The sequence below is a fragment of the Choloepus didactylus genome, assembly GCF_015220235.1.
Source record: "Choloepus didactylus isolate mChoDid1 chromosome 11 unlocalized genomic scaffold, mChoDid1.pri SUPER_11_unloc1, whole genome shotgun sequence".
NCBI lineage: Eukaryota > Metazoa > Chordata > Mammalia > Pilosa > Megalonychidae > Choloepus > Choloepus didactylus.
In genome coordinates this window covers 4298455-4313974 of record NW_023637577.1, presented here as the reverse complement: position 1 = coordinate 4313974, position 15520 = coordinate 4298455, and the positions used below count along the sequence as shown (strand labels likewise).

The 15520-nt window shown below is 41.5% G+C and overlaps 1 protein-coding gene across 12 annotated transcripts in view; it reads left to right on the top strand.

The window, feature by feature from the left end:
• LOC119524375 (olfactory receptor 2T33-like) overlaps nucleotides 1-15520 on the top strand; it is an 84839-nt gene that overhangs the window by 19274 nt on the left and 50045 nt on the right. Inside the window, exons 1-2 of one of the 12 annotated variants that reach the window (XM_037823003.1) lie at nucleotides 13272-13364; nucleotides 15196-15419. The exons of the other annotated variants lie outside the window; for them this stretch is intronic. Of the exons in view, the coding sequence (XP_037678931.1) occupies nucleotides 15348-15419 (72 nt within the window). The 5' untranslated portion in view covers nucleotides 13272-13364; nucleotides 15196-15347. Of the gene's footprint in view, nucleotides 1-13271; nucleotides 13365-15195; nucleotides 15420-15520 lie in introns of those variants that run through there. 12 annotated transcript variants of the gene reach the window in all.

Below are 15520 nucleotides of genomic sequence, written 5' to 3'. Positions count from 1 at the left end.
AGGGGGTGCTTACCTTCTCGCGGTGATCAGTCGCGGAGGTCAAACCACGGATCCCGGGAGCACGTCTCCGTCGGGGCGAGGGGAACGCAAATGAGGTTGCGGGTTCGAAGTTCCCCGTACGGGCCACCACTTGTCCGGCGCTTCTCCGCCCCGCCTCGAGTCCTCGGTCGGCCGGCGATGGGGACCAGAGAGATAAGGGGAGAGAGGGTGCGGACAACGTCTTACCCGGAGCACTTGTGATCACTCAGGACTCGCGGTGGTAAAGCAGATAAACTTTTAATGGGACTAGGCAATCATCATCTTTACAGGTTCCACCCGGGGCGAGACACCTCGGGGGAGAACAACCTCGATGCGGCCGTCAGGTACGGCTCCTTGTGGGCTGTCTCCCCGAGCTTTGCCCGGGAACTTTCTTATAAACCTTGCGTGTATCCAATGGGCTAACGCCACGCACACAAGCATGATTGGTGAATACAGCGGGTGGTTACATACATCAGAAGCCGGAAGCAGGATGTGGGCGCCATCTTGGCACCACTCGATGGGCGGGGGGAACTCAAGGGCAGGCTGCAGCTTGTCTACTAGGCCAAATCCGGAAGGTGGCTGCTCACAGTACACTTGGTTTTAAATGTTTATATTCATGTTTCTTTTTTAAAACCTGATCATATTAAATACTATCCAGTCAGCAAAAAACAAAACAAAAAAAAAACTTTTTAATTTGCTTAATGGAATAAAAGACAAAGTTGAGAATAGAAAACCATATAAAAAAGAACCAAATGAAAACAAGTAAAACTGAAAAATACATTTGAAATTAGGAATTTAGTAAGATGTTGTTGAACTTCAGCTTAGCATGACCAAAGATACAAATAGTAGAATGACTAATTGTCTAAAAGAAAGTATCCCAATGAAAGGACGAAGAAACTAAAGTAGAGGGTCCCCAAACTTTTTCAGTTCATGGTACCACATGGTGGCTCAGTAAGTTTTTTATGGTACTCCTAGGCCAAAGAAATACTTAATAGTTTATGAAAGGGTTAGGTCCAAACAACCTATTAAGTATTTATAATCTAACAGTTTTGTAGTTGTTTAAAAAATGCAAACAAATAGGAAAAATATTTTTATTTCATTCTTTCATAGCCATGATAATTTAGTTATGGAATGAGTGTACATGTTGGGCAGTACACAGCTCCTCAAACGTTAGACAGTAATAGGTACCACCAACCTTTTTTCCTGATCCACATTGATTAGCAGGCATCTTTCTTTTTTTTTTTTTTAAATCCATCTTTTCTTTTTATCATAACAACCACTAAATTTACTTTTATATAGACATGATAGCAACAAAAGGAATGTAGCACTATCAAAGGATGAAATTATGAATTACCTCATGCTAGTAATTTTGCAATGTCTAACAGATGTGCCTGCATTTCCCTCGAAAATTTAAAATATGTGGTGTTCCTTTGATCTCATGTGGCATAATTTGATAAAAATAGATATAAACAGAGAAGAGACATATGGAAAACACTTAAAAGGGCAAACATTTGTAGCTGAATACAAGGAGAATATAGACATTGCAGAAAAATCAAATTTGAAGAGGAAATGACAGCAAATTATCCAAAATGAATAAATATTTTAAGCCACAGATTCCAGAGGTTAAGCAGGATAAATAAAAGGAAAACCACATCAAGGTAATATTTGGAAAATCAAAATCAAAACAGAAAAATTACAGACCAATATCCCTTATGGACATAGATGCAAAAATCTTCAACAAAATACTAACAAACTCAATCTAACTGTACATCAGAAGGATTATACACCATGATCAAGTGAGATTTATTCCAGGTATGCTAGGCTGGTTCAACATAAGGTAAGTAATCAGTGTAATATACCACATTAATAGAATGAAAGAAAAAAAGGTGATCATCTCAATTGATGCAGATAAGTCATTTGACAAAATCCAGCACCATTTCTTGTTGAAAAAACACTAAGAGAAATAGGAATAGAAAAGAACTTTTTGAGCATGACAGTGAGCATATATTAAAAAAACTTAAGGTAACATCATACTTAATGCTGAAAGACTGAAAGCTTTTCCCTTAAGATCAGGAACAAGACAAGGTTGCCTGCTCTCACCACTGCTAATCAACATTGTACTGGAAGTGCTATCAAGAGCAATTGGTCAAGAAAAAAGAAAGAAAGGGCATCCAATAGTAAAGGAATAAGTAAAACTATTCCTATTCACAGATGATATGATCATATATGTATAGAAAATCCAGAAGAATCTACGAGAAAGCTACTAAAGCTAATAAATTCAGCAAAGGGCTGGAGTACCAGATCCATACACAAAAATCAGTGGTGTTGCTATACACCTGCAATGAACAATCCAAAAAGGAAATCAAGAAAACAAGTCCATTAAAATAGTAACTTGAAGAATGAAATTATCTAGGAATAAATTTAAACAAGGATGTAAAGGACTTGTATGCAGAAATTGACAAAATATTGCCGAAAGAAATTAAAGATCTAAGTAGATGGAAGAGCGTGTTCATGTACTGGAAGACTAAATATTGTTAAGATGCTAATTTTAACCAAAGCATTTACAAATTCAATGCAATCCCAATCCAAATTCCAACAGTCTTCTTTGCAGAAATGGAAAAGACAAACATCAAATTCATATCGAAGGATGAGGGGCCATGAATAGCCAAAACCATCTTAACAAAGAGCAAAATTGGAAGACTCACACTTCCTTATTTTAAAACTTATTACAAAGCTACAGTAATCAAAATACTGTGGTATTGGCGCAAGGAAAGACTTACAGACCAATGGGAATTTAATTGAGAGTTCAGAAATAAACCCTCACATTTATGGCCAATTGATTTTTTCTTTATTATAGAAGATGTGGGTTTCCAATTGTTTTGACAAGAGTGCCAAGTTCACTCAATGAGGAAGGACTAATTTCTTCAACAGATTGTGCTGGGGAAGCTGGATATCCACATAATAAAAGCTAGAAGTGGACCGCTACCTCACAGCATGTACAAAAATTAACTCAAAAGGAACAAGACCTAAAAATCTGAAACTATAAAACTCCTAGAAGAAAGATAAAGGGAACATCTTCAGGACCTTGTGCTAAGCAATGGATTCTTAGACTTTTTATAGGGCATGAGCAACAAAAGAAAAAGTAGGTAAAATGGACTTCATCAAAATTAAAAACTTTTGTGCACCAAACGACATTACCACAAAACCAAAAAGACAATCCAGAGTGGGAAACATCTTTGGATACCATATAACTGGTAAAGATTGAGAATCCAGAATATGTGAAAAACTTCTACAACTCAACAACAAAAAGACAAATAACTCAGTTTAAAAATGGGCAAAGGACTTGAATAGATATTTCTACAAGGAAAATATATAAATGGCCAATAATCACATGAAAAGATGCTCAACATCACTAGTCATTAGGGAAATGCAAAATAAAAAATACAAGATGCCACTTTATACTCACTAGAATGGCTACTATTAAAAAAACAGAAAATGACTGTTGGCAAGGATATAGACAAATAGGAACCCTTGTGCATTGTTGGTGGGAGTGTAAATGGTTCAACTGTTGTCAAAAACAATTTGGCCTTTCTTCCGTAAGATAAGTATAAAATTACCGTATGAACTTGCAATCCCAAAAAGATTGCAAGCAAGGACTCAAACAGGTGTTTGTTCACTGATCTGCATAGCAGCATTATTCACTATTGCCAAAAGGTGTAAGCAACAAAAGTGCCCATCAATGAATGGATAAACAAAATGTGATTTTGCATACAATGGAATATTATTCAGCTGTATAAAGGAATGACGTTCTGATACATGTGACAACATGGATGAACCTTGAAGACATCATGTTGAGTGAAATAAGCCAGACACAAAAGGACAAATATTGTATGAACTTGCTTATATGAAATAATTAGAATATGAAAATTCATTCATTACAGGTTACCGGGGTAGAGTAGGAGAGAAGAATGGGGAGTTAATTGCTTAATTGGTACAAAGTTTCTGTTTGGAGTGAAGGAAACATTTTGGTAATGAATGTTGATGGTAGCCCAACATTATGAATGTAATTAGCATGACAGAATTGTATATAGTATTTGAAAGTGGTTAAATGGGAAATTTTATGTTCTATATGTTACCACAGTAAATTTTTAAAATTCATAGAACTGTAAAACAGAGTGACCCCTAATGTAAACTATTGACTTTAATAATATAATTGTAATAATTTTGATTTATCACAATGGTAACAAACTTTCCACACTAAAGCAAAATGCTAATAGGAAAAATATTTAGGTTGGAGTACATGGTAACGCTGTACTTTCTGCATGAGTATTCAGTAAACTGCCACTGCTCTAAAAAAAACAAAAACAACAACAACAAAAAACCCAAAAAAACAAAACCTAAACATTTGTTTTTGAGGCCAACTGAGTGGCCACTTACAGGACTGAAAGAAAAAACTCATTTAGTTATATGAACTAATTTTAGTACTGCAGAAGGAACATAGTAATCAAAACCAAAAAATACAAATGTGTTTATTTGGCTATTATTTCCCAAAGAGTCTACCTCAGAGCTTTATTTTGGGTTTGTTTAATTATGGCATCAATAAATTAGACATGTATAAAGTTTAAGTGCATGTGTATTTATTTTTACTTATAATTTTAAAAATTTCTTCATTTTGCCTACTTGGAGTTCAGGTTTAAAATTATTTCCAAATCCCTAATTTACTAATTCAATACGAAAGAAAAACTCAATTTCTATCCTTAGCCTCAGGAACACTGGAGCCATAGTCTGGAAGGGATACAGATTTGATTTGAAAAAACAAGAGAGCACATCATTTTATGTTCCTAAGTTGGTCATGTGTGACTGCTCAAAGTATTTTGGAAGGAAGGAGAACTGACCCAGACATGAAGTTCAAGCTGCCTCCTGTGCTGTAAGTTAAAGAGTTCTTTTGCCTCTGAGGCAGTTGTATGCTGTCGTTTGACAGCAACCATGAATCTTCTTCAGGCTAAATTGTTAGCCTGCAAGTGGAGTTAAATATCAGTCCCTTCAGAATTGACAAACCATAAAAATATATAGGAGTAAGTTTACCAAAAGACATGCCAGGCCTCTATACTGCAAATTAGAAAACATTGCTGAGATACATTAAAGATCAAAATAAATGGAGAATATACTACATTCAGGGATAGACAGACTGAATATAGCTAACATGGCCATTCTCCCCAAACTGAAATATAGATTAATTGCAAACGCAATCAAAATCCTTGGAGGCTTTATGAAGAACTTGAAAAGCTAAATTTTAAATTTAGTTGGGAAAGAAAAGGATCTGAAATAACCAAATATTTTTATGTAGAAGAAAAAGTTTGGGGCACTCATATTCCCTAGTTTTAAACTTATTTTACAGCATTAAAATATAGCTTAAGTAGTCAAGGCAGAGTGATAGTAGCATACAAATAGCTCAGTGGAACAGAAGAGAGAGCCCCAAAATAGACCCACCTTTTTAGTCAATTGATTTATGAAGAAGGAGCCAATGCCAAGGTTAATCAATGGTGGAAGAGATAGTCTTTTCAGCAGATATTGCTAGAACCAGATAGTGGTATGAAATAAAAATGAAGATACTCTTCTATATATGTTATTTTCATAAATCTGCTACTGAAGTAAGATGCATCAGCTACACATTTAAAAGGAGGAACTGAGGTCCAGAAACATTAAATGGAAGGACTCTGACCACAGCTAGGAAATGCTCAAGGCAGGATTCAGACCCTTTCATCTCTGAATCTACATGTGGCCCCAGCAGAGTAAAGTAGCCTCAATGAAGGAAGAATGATGGGGAGAGGAACACAGAAAGATGACAGATTACAAGTCCACCAAGAAGCTGAATACCCCCCCCGGCCCCCTTGTTCCCTCTTTGTAGTTCCAGTTTCCATCAATGTCCTGGCCACCAGGTTTAAAGAGACAAGGGTTGTCTCATTCAACTTCAAATTTTATTTTCATTACATTGGATTTGGTGAAGGGAAGGAATCTGGAATGAATGCATGGATCTGCGATATTCTGTTATATCTCAAACAGAATTGGCATCCAAGTTCAAGTTTTCTTGAAGACCAAGATCTTTATCAGTTAGAGGCGGTTGACCACTGCAGCTGGGATGTGGGGTCTTCTGGGAGAATGGCAGGATACAGGTATGGAGGTGACCATGGAGGGCTTGGGGTCCAGGGCACCCATCCTGGTACCTGAGGGTTCTCCGTGTAGATCACATGTGGGAAAGTCCACATCAGCTCTTCAAGGGGCATGAGGATGGTGCAGGCCTGGAGCTGGAACTCAGGAGGTGGAAGGTTGGCCACATCTGCATGGGGGCAACCTGAGTGAGAAAAGAACATATTGAGAACTCATGAAGACACCACCCACCCTCTTCCAGCATTTTTGCCTATGATCTAGCCTGTCCCTGGGGACGTGTCCATTCTGAACAAGGCACAAAGTCCTTCAGAGCCACTGTTTTAGGCTGAGGAGCAAATGGCAGAAAGGGAGCCATGGGCAGTCCTCAGAGTGGCAGGTCTTTTGTGCTGACCTGCAGAGGGATCCTCTGGGCAGGGACCAGTCCCAGAATTCTCTGTCCTGCTCAGAGCACACTGGGAGGGGCTGGGCTTCCTGACATCAATCACTAAAGGACCACGAAGACAAACGTGGTGGAGACAAACCTGAGGAGATGCTGTCCTCCCAGTTATACTCCATTATCCTGTATAGGGCCTCTCCATAAGGACAAGGCAGGGGTTCAGTCCTTGGCTTCTGGTTGGCCTCATGTATAGTCCAATATAAGTCCATCAAACTTATCAACATGTGGAGACATTGTCGCCAGCTCTTCTTTATGCCCCTCTTCCTGATCCCCTGGGCAATTGATTTCGACAACACGTAATTCTTTTTTTTCTGAATGGGATATGTCACGTGTTCAAGGGATTCCCATTCCTGAAGGAAACTCCTGATTTCCTCATCACTCCAAGGAGTATTTAGCTGGCCTGAAAGAGAGGAATGTGGATGCACTTTGGCATAACTAACAAGCATATTTGTGTGTTTTCAGAAGGCTCTTTCTCCTACCAATAGGGTACGAACATTACTTTATTCCAGTTTGCATGAGATAATAAACCTTTAAATGTGAAGTCTGTGGATTCAGCCATCTACCTGACACTCAATGGGAGAGGTCAAGAAGCATCTATGATCCAGAGGTGGTTCGGTTTCCATAAAATATATTTCAGAGGATATTAACCAGGCTGTGAGTCCACAATTGCAGACTGAGAAGGCTCTGCTGATGTAGGGCTCACTTTCAGATCACCCAGGGTTCTGTGGTCAGGGCAGGGGGCTCCCAGAATGCTGATGCACAGGCCTTGTTGCCCCTGGAGCTGCCCCTTCTGGGGGCTGGGATGAGCACATTGAGTTCATTAAGATGACTGAGGTGGGACAGAAAGTGTAGAGAAAATAAAAAAAATTACACAGAGAAAACTGTACCTGAGAGCTTCTCTGGTTCTTCAGTGTCTTCTTCCTCTACTTCCTGGAGATTTCTAGTAATTTCAGGCTGAAACATCACTTCCTAATATGAAATAAGTCAAGGAGAATATTTAAATAGAGGATAATCTCTTAATGACTTGCTAACTTGCTAAGAGTGGATTAAAGCTAATCCAATCACAGGACCAAGAAATTGAATTTATCAACTCTTAAGACCAGATCTTGGAAAAATAGGATATCCTGAAATAAGAGAAAATCTCAGTCACAATCTGTTAATCAAGGAATTACCTCAAAGTCAAAGCAAAGCTTTTCTCCTTTCCTTTCTATCCCCTTGCTTTAAACAAGCAAAAGAAGTCACAAGATTGACAGGACCCAAAGGATTTCAGACACTGGGCAAAAGGCAGCACCCAACAGTGAATCTGAGGCAAGGCCACCACTTGTAGGTGGGTCCTGCAAGTGCTCCAGAGTTCCCAGGGGAGGGAATCTAAGCCAAGCCCCGCCATTCCCCAGGGTTGAGGATTTGTGAAGCTAGGGAGGTGAAGTCTACTGGCTATCACAGTGGAGAGGCCCAGAGAGGAGAGAGCTTCACAGGAAGAGAGCGAGAGAGCTCTGAAGATCTTCAGGAGGTCCCCTGTTTGAGCACAGGTTCTTCCTGGAAAGAACCTCCAGGAAGGAGCTGGCTGGAGGGTCCCTGGTGCTCACTCCAGGTCAGGAGGAATTCATGCACCAGCAGCCAGAAAGGAAAGACCATCTAGTCCAAGAGGCTTAGAATAGGGCCCTGAGAAGGGAATGACCTGATGAGTGGGGCCAAATTAGCCATAGACTCAAGCCTGTTCTGGTCTCACCTAACAAAGGTCAAAAACCATCCTAAAAAGCTTAGACTTAGCAGCATCACAGAACAAAAGCTAATTATTATTTAAAGAGGCACAACATAATCAGAGTAAAATTCACAATCCTGGCCTCCTCTCCAAAATTAACAGGGATATAGCAAAGCAGAGAAATACAATTCATAAATGGAGACCCGGAAATGACACAGATGAGAATTAGTAAAGAACTTTAAAACGGCTATTATAAATGAGCTCCCTGTGTTCAAGCACGAGCAAAAGGAGACCAACAGAATATATACATACAAAAGATCTAAATGGAACTTCTAAAGATGCAAAATGCAATGCCAGGAAGAGCAACTCAAAGCAGACCCATAATCTCATTAAAATAAGGAACTTTGGAAAGAAAGTACCACTAAGCATTCAGAAGCAGCATAGAACACTGAGAGGAGTTCTCAGGGGCCAGAATAAGAGTTTTTTCTGTTATTCTCTCCTAAGAAAATTACAACTCTGGGTCCCTATCAAGGTAATTAACCACCCTGTGCCTCAGTTTCCAGCTCTGTAAAATGAGTCGGGTTCACAGAGAATTAAAGTGAAGTTATTTGTATGAAGATGAGTGTACAGCACACATTTTAAGAGCTTTAGGCATGCTTTTAAAGGAATGAAAGACAAAGAAAATCCAGCCATCATTCCATAAACACACAGGAAGGAGTCCTCCCTCCCAAACTTACCTCCATTTTTATCCCTGAGCTTTCTCCTGAGAGTCTTTTCTCTGCAGCCATAGCGCCTAATCCGGGGTGGGGAGAGCTGGCACTTACAGTTGCAGAGATTCAGGTAGGTACGGAGGCCCCGAGTGTGGAAATCTGTTTGCTTCTCTCTGCTGTGTGGAGTCTCTGAGCCCCGTGTGGCTCCAGCCCCTATTAAGGGCTTGGGTGTGATTGGATCAGACCCACCCCATGTAGCCTCCTTCTGAATGGCTGGAGATAAACTGATTTAGAACTTTCATACGTCTGGAAAATCCTCTCACCACAGCACCTAAACAAGGGCTTGATTGAATATCTGGGAGAGGGTGAGCTGGAGATCAACTTTAGGCTGTGATTCCAGGGTCTCTGGGTCCCACATTCCCAAATGTCATATGAGAAGTTGTTATATTCCTATGTTGAACCACCCTCTTACTCCCAAATTTATTGTCCTGAGTTAGGGTAAAGGCACCAGTGATGTCCTGTGCATTTGGCATCTGAGGATTATTTGACCTGCAGAGGGTGTTTTGAATGAAGGGTTAGGAGAAGAGATGAGGTTTCATCTGGTTGGGGGTGATCATGGAAGGTGGTGATGGGTGTAGAACTCTGTCTGAAAGGCTTAGGTTGAAAGAAGAGTTTAGGGAGTGGAGGAGAGGGGGAGAACAGAGTTCTTCCCTCACTAGAGAACAGACTTGAATTTTATTTCTGCCCAAAGAGGGAAGCAGAGGGGAGAATTTGAGTGGGTTAATGGATGGAACAACCTAGCTGATGGAAGGAAAGAGAAGGGTGGTGTTGAGTGCATATGGGGGAGGGGGAGGGGTGGCCCAGAATGTTGGGGACTGATTGTTTTGTTGTCTTCAGAACCTCAGATGTAGTCCAGGGTATTATTATGGACCCTACTAGAAAAATTCTCAAGTGTTGGGAAACATCCACCCTACTCTACATAATCCTTAAGATTTATGGTCTTTATCATGGTGGAAGCCAAGAAGACATGGAAAGAGGCTTTTCAAGGATACCCTCTTAAACGGCCTCAAACTCAACATGCTTTGGCCCAGGAGTAATCATTGATTCTTTGCATGTCACCAAAAATCACCTTCTCTTCATTTCTACAGATTCCAGGCCTCTGTTTCCTCATGCCCGTTTGGCTAGGAAATCCCCTAGCTGGATTCTGTGCTCCCCATTTCACAGCTGTCCAATGCATCCCCAGGCTGATCCATTATGGACCACCCAGTGCAAAAGTCTGACTATGTTACCCTCCTCCTTCCTGAGCACCAGTAAACACCCAATCTTCATCTCCAGACAGGAGCCCTTTGTTTTGATGCAGGCAGATTTAAGCTTCAGGTGACCTCCATATGTAACAGGACCCTCCATTCAGTCTCCATGTCCAGCATCCTTCCTCAATCCAGCTCCTTTCCAGGGCTTCTCTCCTGTGAATGGCAAGTCCACCCAGGCTGTTTCCAAAGGAAAAATGTGATGCAATTCCTGCATTCTTTTGCTCCCTCACTGAAAGCTTCTTACTCAAGGAGAAAGTCTTGAAATCTTAGCTTCCAAATATATGTGCAACTAACAGGCTTTTTTTTTACACTGGAATTAAAATGATTCAGGTGTCAAGGGTCACTCCCACAGACCAGATTAGGATTCTCAGGGGCAGCCCTGTTTACATTGTTGTTGGTGTTCAGACCAAAACTCATATAGGGTTTTCCTGAGCAGACAATCTTCATTCCGTGTCTATGTGACAGCTCAGATCAAGCTAATTTTCTTCTTGATATCCATGCTCCAGCCACACTGATCTCTCATTTCCTGAACATATTGAGCACAGTTTTGTCTCAGGGCCTTTGCTCCTTCTGTGATAGCAGCTCTCTGCCATCACCCACAAACACCATTCATCAGCTGGCTCATTCTCATCACTGTGGGCTCAGCTGGTTAACCTTTGGCATAGAAGCCTTCTCAGGAAATGACATCCCCTCATAGGGCCTCCTTCATATTCTGTCCTTGACCTTGTTTAACATTTAGTCTAGTTCATTAACACTCCTTGTTCAAATACAGCTTTCCCATGAGCCTATAAGTTCAGGGAGATCATGGATCTTGTCCACAATGAATTCACCTGTAGAACAGTTTCTCAGTTCTAACTCCGTAATGGAATCAGCCAGAAGGCTGCTTGAAAAGGCAAATCCTGATGACTCAGCTCTGACTGTTCTGTGATGATTCTCTGGACTTGGTGTTTGCGAAAACCTCCATGGGTGGTGAGTCTAATCTGCAGTCTGAGTTGACATCTGATGCCTTAGAGTAACAGGGTGAGTTTTTACTGACCTGAACCAGAGGACAGGTCCTTTCATGCCACATTGTACTCCACAGAGGCAGGGGTTTTAGCAAACATGAGTCAAATCCGGGCTGCAGATTAGAAGCACTGGGAGAGGGTTATATCCATTATGATGAGGGTTCCTTCCCTAAACATCCTGAAGTAATCATCAGGTTGAGACCCAGCATCAGTAGATCTGAAGGTACCAAATGCTTCTCATGGACAATGGGGATTAAGAAGCTGGTTTTGTGCATCTGATGGTCAGGGGGCTTTTCTCCCCACTGAGAAAATGATTGAAGGCCTTTTTTAGAATGTCTGTGGCCTGGGACGTACAACTGGGGCGTGACCTTGAGATTTGCCCAGGAGGTGTGTGTAGATTTAAATTGAAGGGATTTTCAAATATTTCTAGGGCTGCTTACCTTTTTTCTTTTTCCTTTAAACCTTTTATTTTGAAATAATTTCAAGCTTACAGGACAGTTGCAAAATAATACAAAACCTATACAGGGACCTCCAACCTACCCCTTCCCCAGCTACCCAAATCTACCAGTGTTAACATTTTGCTACATTTGCTGTATCACTCTTTCTCTCTATCATCTATCTATGTATCTATCTATCTAAATATCCATTTTCTGGACATTTGAAAATAGGTTGTATGCATCATGCTTCTTGAACACATAATACTCCCATGTACATTCCCTAAGAACAAGGATATCCACTTATATAACCACCTTAAATACAGTTATGAAGTTCAAGATATTTCACATTGGAATAAAGCTTACAGTCTATTTTCCAAATTTTTCAAATGTCCCCATAATATCCTTTTGAGTCTTTTCTCCTCCATTATTACATCCCATCCAGGATTGCATAATGGATTTAATTGTCATTGTTGCTTCAGTTGCTGTCCATCTTTAACTGAAGTTTTGTTTCAGCCCTAGCAGATAGGCTAAAATTATTTGGAGTAGATTAGTGGTCTTCAAACACTTTCCTTCATGCATGTACACTACTTATCTTTTTAAGAATATGTGTGATTTGCCTGTATTTACCTTACAAAGCTTAGAGAAAATCATCAATGTTAAGGGAAATTGTTCCTACATTTCAGTGTAAAAGAATGCTTTCAGTATAAAAATATACAGTTATTTATATTTAACACAGCCCTTTCAATATAAAAGTTAATTTGTGAAGGTCCTCAGCTCATATTTGCACTGGGTTCACAGATCACAGGAAAAACTAGTTGAAGTGAATGAAGGTATACAGTGATGCTGGGTGGCCCTGGGTTGAGGAAGGTTTTCATAGGGTCAGAATGGGGGTGACCTGGGGAGCCAATGGTGATTTCTGATGTTCCATGGAAGTGACTTGGAAGCAGTTTATTTTCAGAGCATGAGGGGGTCCCTGCATGCTCCTGCATGACAGAAAGAAAATTATGTTTTATGAGAGCTGGTCAGGAAAAAAACAAAAGAGAGAGTGAATGGAACAGAGAAAAAGAAATGTAGGGAGAGAACTTATGGCAACTTTTTACCTAATTGATGAGATGAGAGTGTGGTGGTGGGTGACACTGGGGCCTGAGCAGTGATTACCTCCATGCTGAGTTGGGGCCTGATATCCCCAACTTCCCAGATGCCACAGCCTTGTCTCTGGCACCCAAGACAACTCCTGCCCTTTGGCCTCCCTGTGGGTCCTCCTCGGCCAGGCCCGTACACCCTGTGGGTTTCAGAGGGAAAGGTAGGAAGAGGTGGCTGTGATTTCTGGGTCATTGGGTCCAAGCCTGGATGGAGCGAAGCAGCTTCACTTTCAGTTCTGAGTCCTCAGATGCTCCATGATATCTGACAGCAGGAAGTTGTTGCCAGTGTCCTGGGGTGGGGGTGGGAGAGTAGGTCTCTAATCTGCAGCCCCAGCCCAAGCCTCCCCAAACAGCCAAGAGAGAGGAAGCCGAGCCCTGGTGCAACTGGGTCTGCTGCTTCCTTTCTGCAACCTGGAGGAGAGCATGGGAAGGGTCAGGTCAGTTCGGGGAACTTCGGTCCCATCTGCATCAGCTTTAGGGCACAAATGTGTCCTCCTGCACCAACATCGACTTGGGAGGGGCCACAAAGCCCAAGTAGGGGACCTCAAATCCCGGGCAGATGTGCTTGTGTCCAGACCCGGCACTCCCACTGGGTCTAGCAGAGACCCTTGGCCTGGGTTTGACACAAAAGACAGATGATCTCAGCCTCTGTGAATGTTCATTTCTGCAGCAGGGGAGTGTTAATGAGGGTCCTCTTATAACTGGGAAGCCAATTCACTTTCACAAAAGCGTATTCTCCATGAGAAAGCTGTATTCTACAAAGGACTGCATTCGGATTTCATTTGACTCATTTTATTTATAATTATTGGGGAAGTGAAGAAGGAAGTGATACGTGAGTGTAGAAAACAAACATTTTTCAAGAGAAAGACTAGTGCGCATGCGGGATCTACATAGGGGAGAAGTAAATTCATTTGGACAAACTTGTCCCAGGAAATGTGGCAAACAACTAAGAGATGCTGAATCTACTTTATATATATAAATAATTTTCTCCCCAGTCCAATTGCTGAAGAAAGGCACTTAGTGAAATCATGTACCTGACTGCAAGTGAATTCAGCTGTAGGATAATGTTCCTATCATGACTCTAAATAGCAATCATCTGGAAGTCTTTACCACAGGCTGAGCCCAGTGACTCTGACTTAACCACGGGGAGTGAGGCCAGGGCCATCCTGTTTGGACAAAACTCCCTGGATGTCCCTAATCTGCAGCCTGGGTTGAGAGCTGCTACCTTAGAGCTGATGGGGTGAGCTTTCCACGGAGCTGCACCTGAAGGGGCCTCCTTGGTCCTTTCCCACCTGACTTTATTCTAGGGACTTGGGGACTTTAGTAATGTGAGCCAAACTCAAGGTGCAGAGTAGATGTACCAGGAGACAGCTGTGATCATACAGATGAGGGACCCTGCCAGAGATTCAGACGGAAAGATCCATGTTGGGACCCCAGGGTCAGTAGTTCTGAAGGTTCTGGATGGTTCTAAGGCACAATCAATATGGAGAAGCTTGACTCTTAAAAGAGCCCAGGGGTCAGGGGTCTTGTTTTCCTGTCAGAATGAAGGCATCTCCCAGAGACACTTCAGGCCTGGGGAAAAGATTAGGGAATGATCTAGAAAACCCTTTGGAGATTTGAATGTTACCAAGAGAGATATGTGAATTTAAAAGGAGGTGGTTTCTAAATGATTTAGGGTGGTTCATCTTTTTAAGGATAAATGAGGACATACTGGTGTTTGCTTTTAAAATTTAGGGAAAACCATAAAATTTAAGGCAACTTTTTCTCTATTTAAGGTTAAAGCAGTACAAAATATAACATTTATTTAGCCTTAAAACAACAGTTGCTACACACTTGCAACAATGTTCCAATAAGGTATAAAGTTTATTGGCTGAGTACTGAAAAATAATTGACCTTAATGAAAGTACAAGGCGATGCTGGGTGTTCCTACGTGGAGGCTCTTCATAGGTCAGAAGTGTGGGTGGCTGGGTAAGCTCAGGGTGGTCTCTGGTGTGCCGTGGAAGTGACTTGGAAGCATGTTGTTCAAAGAGCTAAAAGGGAGTCATTGCAGGTTTCTGAATCTCAGAAGGAATATTATATTTTGAGAGACTAAGTGTGGTGGTTTGGAGCTGGATGCACTCCAGAAAAACATATTCTTAAACTTCATCCATTCCTATGGGCATGAACCCATTGTAAGCAGGACATTTTAATGAGGTGACCAAAGTTATGATGTGGTCCAACTCAGTCAGGATGGGTCTTAATCCTTTTACTGGAATCCTTTATATGCAGAATGAAATTCAGATGGAGAGAGAAATCCAGGGGAAGCAAGAGCTGAAAGTCAATGGAACCTGGGAGAGAAGAGAGAGGCCGGGGGAGGCCACCATGTGTCTTGCCATGCAACCAGCTAAGGACCAAAGATCACCAGTGTCCCCAGCTGTGAAATGAGGATAAAGGCTCCCCGACTGTGCCAGGAGCTAAGATTGTGCAGACGCTCAGGCTTGAGCCCAGGCAGAGTAAGAAAAGGAGACAGAAGCAGATTGTTGGGTCCCAGGTGTGCAGGAGGGGCATGCAGAGGGGCTGTGAGTGGGTGTGGGAGTCCTGTGTGGGGAGAAAA